The sequence below is a fragment of the Athalia rosae genome, chromosome 7 (assembly GCF_917208135.1).
Source record: "Athalia rosae chromosome 7, iyAthRosa1.1, whole genome shotgun sequence".
NCBI lineage: Eukaryota > Metazoa > Arthropoda > Insecta > Hymenoptera > Athaliidae > Athalia > Athalia rosae.
In genome coordinates this window covers 7,766,896-7,775,625 of record NC_064032.1, presented here as the reverse complement: position 1 = coordinate 7,775,625, position 8,730 = coordinate 7,766,896, and the positions used below count along the sequence as shown (strand labels likewise).

General features: G+C 40.4%; 1 protein-coding gene across 1 annotated transcript; it reads left to right on the top strand.

Moving 5' to 3' along the window:
- The first annotated feature begins 4,120 nt into the window (after positions 1 to 4,120).
- On the top strand, positions 4,121 to 6,906 carry LOC105693970. The gene has a single exon (XM_012414252.3). The coding sequence runs from the start codon at positions 4,962 to 4,964 to the stop codon at positions 6,309 to 6,311; it is 1,350 nt and encodes a 449-aa protein (XP_012269675.3). The 5' UTR covers positions 4,121 to 4,961; the 3' UTR covers positions 6,312 to 6,906.
- Positions 6,907 to 8,730: the final 1,824 nt, after the last annotated feature.

Here is an 8,730-nt window from a genome sequence, read left to right as displayed (position 1 = left end):
ACCAAAGCTTCCCCATGACACGGCAAAGCGATAAGAGTCAAATTCCAGAAATGTGTTATTTCTCGTTTTTCAGATATTATTGTGTCTTAATATGTTCTAATATCTCAAAAACGAGAGGTAACACATTTCTGGAACTTGACACCGACGCGGCGACGTTACGTAACGTACAAACATACAAAAGAGCTCTCTCTCTCTCGCATGCAATCCTCTATAGGAGATGAATAGTTCATAAGAGTATCTAATGGACAGACGAATTGACTTTAAAGGCAATAAAGAAAAAAGCTATAGAAATTATTTCCTTATATCAATCCATCCATAATTCTTACAGTTGCCGGCGACGCGCTCACTTGGCCGATCCGTCACAGTACGAACCAGCGTTTACCGGAAAGGATCGGGAAACGGTAATCCTTCAACTGTTCTGCGCATGTAATGTGTCTCAATCATGTGATTTATTAAGATTATATTTATAGACGATGAATAGAACGTATAGGAACTACGAAGCGGATGATCTGAATGTCAAAAACTACGAAGCGTATGACCTGGACGTCTCAAAATTACAAAAAATCTATACGCTTGACACTGCGGCCAATGGAACCTGTGTAGTCCAGTCGAATCAAGCAGGAAATAGCGTCTATATTAATGTGGAAGAACATAGGCTGGCCGATTTTTCAAATTTTCTTCAGACCAGTAGGAAGCTACTCTGAAAAGTCTAACATTTTTTTCGAACGGGTTTGGCCGCAAAAAATTCTTGAAATTTTAAAAACCCATATTTCGCAATGTAACTTTTTTTCTGTAAACTTTTCGGAAAAAGTTTTCGCACAAAAGTTGTTCGTCGTAACAAGATCTAAATTATAAGTCCGATTTCAAAATTTTCTAAAATTCAGTGTACTTGTGAATTGCACGCAAACAAGGAATTCTTTTTTTTTCGATTTTTTCGAATAACTTGATGAATGATCAACTTGTGGTATTGTAATCGATGGAGCAGTAACTTCAATCCTTTCCCCAGAGAATGGTCGAATATTCGCTCACCTATGTTTCGTAGTTAAGCAACAATACGCGACGAGGTGAAATCCGCGGATTGCCCATACTTTCGCACGAACGATCGTCACATGGTGCCAAAAAATCATGAAGGTAGTCTTCCATGAGTACTTTCTAGATACAGAAAAAAAAAAAATTTCCATCGATAAAAACTGACCTTTTCGGCGATTTTGAAATTTTTGCTCTCAAACAAGTAGAGATATCTCTGATACTTGAATCCAAGTTCGAATTGATCTTAACAGATTCTTATTGTTCTTGCTTCACTGAGTATTTTAAAAAAAAATAAACCCGAATTTGTAAAGTAGAACCGGAGGTAACAGTATCTTATATTTTGGGTGACATTTATTGCTGTAATTAATATTGAGAAACGGAAAAAATATCAAAATTCGTCAAATACTCCAAGGAATAACCATGAATTTTTTCAACGTCGTCAATGTAGTTTAAAATAATGAAAAAAATTATTGAACAGCGTTGAACGCTTCGAGCCGTGCTCGATCGGTTGAAGTGCGTGGTGGGGGCTGCCGAGTCGCGTGGTGGGAGGGCCGAGCGACGCGGGCTGACCGATTACTCAACAAATAACCATCTCCGTTAATAATTGTCGTGGATAGGAATTTTTTTTCTAAACCTGCTTGCTTTTTTTCTCAACTTTCTGATTGCGAAAGAAAACCGCCGCATATTAGGTCTTAAATGTTGTAACGTACGATTTTCCCCGTGGAAAATTAACGGCAGCGATTGACCGATTCGTCGTTACCCTACGGCGCGTCTCTCTTATCACTTGGCACGATAAACTCTAAAATAACTAATTTGCTCGGTTAGGGCGCCAGACGCTGGTGCGTCACGTAAACTCGACAACGAAATTGAGATCAAGATTCGATTTTTGAAGAGATCTGCGACGGGCGGCAAGTCGACTAGTTCAGACACGATATGGTAAGATAGAGGGGCTGGGTTTGCCGTGAATCACGAAACAATAATTTCCGTCACTGGGCTTTGGCCCGTATATTCGATTCACAAGATTGGTCGTGAAATAATACATGAAATTTAAATCAGTCAAAGGATTACGTTAATCAAGAATGTGGCGGCGGGATCGGTAGTTTGCTGAATTTAATAAAAACGGTACGGCTTCGCGCCGGGCGCGATACAATATTTTCAATTCGAGCGCTCCTTCTCGTAGCGGTCGTAAACACTGAAGATCAGCTGTCGGGAATTGTGTCACTTGAACAGGCGAGAATATGTCACAATAGACAGGCGAAAATATTCGTAATCGGGAATCAATTGTCCCGGCGAAACACAAGAAAAGACAATTATTACGCTGCGTCAGGCAGCGGGCGTAAAGATTCGTTGGGCGGATTAACGTGGGGTTTTGAAGCACCAACCGAAAATAGATAGTTCTTTAAATTACGGGTGCTATTCCCACGGCTACAACTACGGCGAGTCTCCAAGAACGGTGGCAAAACAGTGAAGTAGTAATAACAGAAATATGAACAAAATTGCAGGTAACCTAGTGAAAGCGGGATAATACGATAGGGCGTAAGCGGGCGATAGCGATAGGCAAAATAGCGACAGTTTGATGATAATCCTCCGAATATCAAAGAATCGGCCCTCGGATAATTCAGATCGGCGCGATACGATACGGAAATCCGGGGAGCGATCCCTTGATCCAACACTCCGGCCGATAAACCGAATAAATTTTGCCTCGCTGAATTATCGTTGGCTTCACATAAAATATATGGGTTTCTTACCTTGCTGGTGGTAACGAGATGCACTACACAAATAGCGCTAAACTATAAGCAGTGTTCGAAAATGAATGCACGAAAAAGCAAAAAGGCACCAAAAAAAAGGAAAATAACAGAAAAGAAAACTTAGTGAAACTAAGGAAAACGGCTAAATACCGGACTGGATAAAAATTGAGATAAGCGTCAGGTCACAACGACTGTCGGCGTAGAAGAAGATCGAGATCCTTGCTGGTTCCGGGGATCAGGCGATGATTTCGGCGTGCGATAATGGGGATTGACCTCGTGATCCATAATTTCGGCAATTATTGGTTATTGGTTCCTCACTCTCGGTAGATCTTTTTTGGCGTGCACGAAACGCGTGCCGCGGTACGGGATGACTGGTGGGAGCAATTGGTGATGCGTGGTGTCACCTGGAGTTAACCGATGGCGATATGACGCGTGATGGGGGTCAGCATTTGACTGGCCTATCGCTGGCTTCAGTACTCCTGGTCCTGTTGCCATCTCCGAAGACTTCTCCGGGTCCTTCCGCGGGCAAACAATGCACCGGAGGAGCGGGATCGTGATGCGCCACACCGGGACTTGCATTCACGTCCTTCCTTGCAGTCCTCTTCGATGGATCAGCTCCAGGCTGATGAGTCGTTCGATAACGGGAGAGTCCGGCAGATTGGCGTTGACCCTGTACGCCGTTAACGTGGCATCCAGATACAGTTTCACACTTCCCTCTCATCAAAGCGTCAGGTTCGATATCACGGCGGTACTTCGGCGATTAATCGGTCACAAAGGTCCAGATGCTCTCGATATTCGGGAGGTTCTTGATGATCTCGATGGTCTCGATGAGTATAGGCGGAAGGGGTTACGAAACAATCACGAGAAAATGGCGATAAATTGGAATGACTAAAAATGGCTAAGCATAGACCGTTTTTTGGAGATGGCGATACAACGGATGTTATCCGGGCGATACGGGACGTAAACGGTATTTTCCGGACAAAAGTGACGGCGGAAAAAATGCAACGTTACAATGTAAATACAAATTAGGACTTATTTGTCTTAATAAATGAGTCCTGATTTACGGGGATAATATTTAGTTTCATCGTCTGGGAAAAGGATTGAAGTTACTGCTCCATCAACCACAATACCACAAGTTGATTATTCATCAAGTTATTCGGAAAAATCGAAAAAATTTTGTCCTTGTTTGCTTGTAAACAAGTAAACTAATTTTTATGAAATTTTGACATTGGGCTCATAATTCAGATCTTTTCACGACGAACAACTTTTGTACGAATACTTTTTTCGCAAAGTTTACAGAAAAAAAGTTATAATGCGAAATATGGGTTTTTCATTTTTTAATGATTTTTTGCGGCCGAGTCCGTTCGAACAAAATATTCGACTTTTTAGAGTAGCTTTCTTCTGGTCTAAAGAAAATTTGAAAAAATCGGCCAGCCTATGTTCTTCCACATTAATAAAAAACCTAATTCGACTGGTCCAGTGAGCTGAAAACAATGAAGCGAAGAACGTAGACGTCAAAAATTATGGGGCGGGTGACCTGGATGTCAAAAACTATGGAGAGAACGTCCGGGACGTCGAAAACCATAGAGAGGAGGTCCGGGACGGCGAAGACTACTCAGCGAACGACCTGCAACCAGGACGGCGAAAACTATAGAGGGGACGACTTGGGTGTTGAAAACTAGGAGCGGAAGTGGAAAAGAGAAAAATGTTATAATTATTTCTGTCTTCGCTCATTTCATCGTCTTCACTCACAGGATTTTTTTCACCCTTGGACGCATGAAGTACGTTGCTTTTTTCAAACGTAAAAGGTTGAAACATTTGAAAGGTGCAGCTCTTACGGAGTGGCTCGTTTCACGTCAAAGTCATGTTTTTGTTTTCTCGTCGTATGCGCCAGACATTGCAGCTTTTACTGATTTTTTATCGGATTGAAAAACATATTGTTCGCGATGGGAGAGATTACGCGTTGTTGTAAATTATTCTGCTTCGATACGGTGCACCTCCAACGGTGACGTCTGCAGGTTTCTGTTATATTCCGGTCGCGATAGAGACTTATAAACTTACCGCCGAACATCATTCATCGAAAGAGAAACGAGAAATAATAACATCTGGAAAGAAGAAATTCTTAGACTAGGTTTTGGCAATTGGAGATAGTCGAGAACACGATCGCTGCCAAGTGGTGCAAATATGAGCGCGGCAAAACGACCACGCGTCGCGTCATCCACGAGTTACAACCGTCAACCGAATCTAAGGAGAACTCAAACGTTGGACACGCTGCCTCCGGAAGTCCTCGAAATGGTGCTACGATTGCTGCCACTTTGCGAGGTCGCCCAATCGGTCAGGTTGGTCTCTCAAAGGTGCTTAATTGTCTCCACATCCGTTTTAAACGCGGCCTTTTTAACCACTGGTGTCCGCCTAGAAGAAACGATGAGTTACGTCGAGGCCAACATGCCTCGTGTTACGACAGAGTCAGAACTACTAGCCTGTAGCAGGGCCTTCAACGCCCTTGAATTAGTTCGAGCCCAATATCGAATGCTACGTGCGGTAACGTGGCGCTACACGCATCCCCCACGACGTGAAAACCCCCCGAAACTTTGTTTCTACGCAGGAACTCTTCTAGATGAGTTGGATCGTCTGCTGAGAGTCGCCAGAGCTCGACCATTAGCTCTCGGAGGAATGGGTCAAAATTCAGAATTCGGAGTCGGTCGCTTCGTCTCACTCTGCAAACGTTTTATGAACTATTTCGAAAAAGTCTCTGAGCGGCGCGTCAACAAATCGGCCTTGGTCTCGGGCTGTAAGGCCGTCGATGTCTTGGACTGTCTAGCCGAAGGACGCCATGTTCTAGCATTTCGTATTTCTTCGGAACGTGGAGGTTACGGTGGTAGTGCCGTTTGTATGCGTTTGAGGTACGTCATGCGTCGTGCGTGGTTCACTTGTTTAGAGGTTCCGACCGCTCCCGACGAGAATAGTTGGCGTGACGAGCAACGTTTTATGTATCTTCGACTCCGTCGGTTGGTGGGAAGTGTCAACGATCATCTTTTTGAAAAATCGCACTACGACAGGGAAAGACTTCTGCGTTCACCTGCACTTCCTTCTCCGAGGGCACCACCTGCATCGACTTATTCCGGATATGGCGAATACGGTGGCCAGTTTTTTTACTACGGTAATATGAACAAATACGCGTTCGAAAGCAAATTCAAAACTTCAGCTACCGGTGACTGGGAGGATCCTGAAAATCCTGAGGACCCTGAAAATCTCGATGACGCAGACGATCTAGACGACGAACGAGGAGGAGGCAGCCCTTGCTTCGATCTTGTCGTTGGAGTTGAACTGCGATGTTCACCGGAACTCGCACCCTTAGCAGTAAGAGCGGCCCTCAGACTAGATGACCTTGAAAATTCAACCGCCGCAAACTCAAAGCAGGAACTTTACCTGAGACTTAACGTTGTCTGTCCAGCCTCCGTAACAAACAGATTACCAGGAAATTTCACGTGGGAGTTGAAAGCGCCTCGTCGAGGCCGAATGCGTTCTAGTTAGCATATTTGGTTGGAGGCGCTGGAGTTTTATGAGTATTGTTGACTATTTTGTTTTCGCACTTTTTTTATCGGTCATCTTCTTGTCCGCGTCTATATGTATATCGATTTTAATATTACTGTTGTTGAAAATTTACAAGACTGTTTATTGACAAAAAGAGATACGATAAGAATGATAATAAAAAGGTTATGTGGATGTTTTAAGATTATCCCTCAACAGATTTGATAAATAAGTACTCATTTTTCCATACCTGTAACGGTAAAAAACAAACAACAACACCAATCGACATAATAATATTTATCGTCTGCTTGAAGTGTCTGTATATTTCGGATACAGATTTTGTAGATATCATATACCATGGGGCAGTTCAGTGAAAACGACCATTTTTGAACCTGACCCCTTTCGATTTACAATTAGCTGTAACTTCATTTTTTCCCACCCCACTAAAGACTTTTTGGAGAATTGTTTCAATTTTTCCCCCCAACTCAAAAAAGTTGAAAAAATGCCTTTTATTCAAATAGCCACAACTTTTTGAAAAATTGACTAATCAGGGTCGACGTTTTTTTCAAAATTTTGGTTTCTGAACGTACTTTTTTAACACAAATACGAAAAAAAAGTCGGATGTAAAAATAAATGAAATTTTGCACTTTTGTGAGAAAAATGATCGAATTTTTGAAATCGGACACTTATCATTTTTCTTCTACTCCCCAAAAAGAACTTCGGTTCATTTTGCGAATTTTCCCGCGTCACACATAGTAGGTACAATTTCGGTTCTTTTTTTTTCAATTAAAAAATAAGGGTTTTGGAGTTTTCCTCAATCTTCAACTTTTACTATCACAAGAACTTTGGTTTTGCCATGCAAATGACTTATTCAGATTAATTAAATAATAAAAAACAAAGTTTTTACGATGAGAAGATTGAAGATTGAGGACAACCCAAAAACCCTTTTTTTCTTCGGAAAAAAATAGAAGCAAAATTCGGCACATACTGATACTCATAAAATTCACCGAATGAATCGATGTTTTTTTTCGAAAAAAAATTAAAAGTGTCAGATTCAAAATAATCGATGATTCTTAGAAAATTGAAAAATTCCCATTTCACATTTGTTTTTTTTTTTTTTTTATTCCCCGTTGAAATTAGATTAGACAATTTGTGAAGAAGTTATGGCTATTCATAAAAAAAGGTATTTCTGTGAAATTTTTTGGGTCAGGTGAAAAAATTTGAAAAAATTTGAAAAAACGTCTTTAGTAGAGTGGGAAAAAAATAAACAAGTTTCAACAAAATTAACAGGGGTCGGGTCTAAAAGTGGTCGATTTCGCATGGAATTAACCATACATATTAATATGTTAAAACCTTTTCTTCATCTCTGTGAAGAGGCTCAAAAGTTTCATTTGCGCTTAAAAAATTCCTGTTAAAATCTTAGCTCTCAATATCAATATTTACGTCCCTCATCGCACTTTTTTATTTTCCATAAAATTAACATTATTGGTTGCTTTCGACTCGCTAACAAATTAGTGTACAGATTTGAGGGAGATATATGTTTGTAGGGAATCGAACACTCTACAGAATGCGTCTACTACCATAGTTTGATAAGGCTGCAGGTTCGGAAGTTATTAAAGGTCGAATTTGAATTAATGCGAAATTTCACCATTTTTTTACATTTCGGACTTGAGACCGAATATATGTATATTTAGTCGATAATATGTGTTCGTATTACTGTGAATTATTACATACGATTCAAGTATATCTGTCTATTAACCGCTAAATATACTATGAGAATCATACATTATTATGCTACGGTGCACCGAGACTGGTTGGAATTGCGATGTGTGGAATACTAGATATTTTCAGATAATGACAGTTTGTTGTTGACGGAAAATTTTCGACATTTTCGAATTTTCGAGGATTAAATAGTCTTCAAAATTAATCATTACTCCTATTTTGAAGCACGCAATACTTTTGCTACAGATATCGAAAAATGATGAAGTTCAGCGTGAATTCAAATTTGAACTTGAACAACTTACGAACCTGCAGACTTGTCAAAAAATGATAATAGACCTGTTGTGTAGAGCGATCGATTCCCTACAAAAATATATCTCGGTCAAATCTGTACACTAATTTGTTGGTGAGTGATGAAATTCGAACGCAACAAAGAATATTTTTCCTATGATCGTTTTATTAAAAATAGACAAGTGCAGTAAGGGGCATGTAAATATTAATGTTAAAAGCTGAGCGATCGAGACGCATTTTCTTAACGCAAATAAAACTTTTGAACCTCCTTCTAAAAAACAAGAGGAATCAGTTTTCTCTGGAACACTCCAATATACATAAATACATGTTGGTATGTATGTACGTACGTATGTACTTATAGGTATGTAAATTTGTGTATAGATACATGTAGCTTTATGTGTGTATATATTCA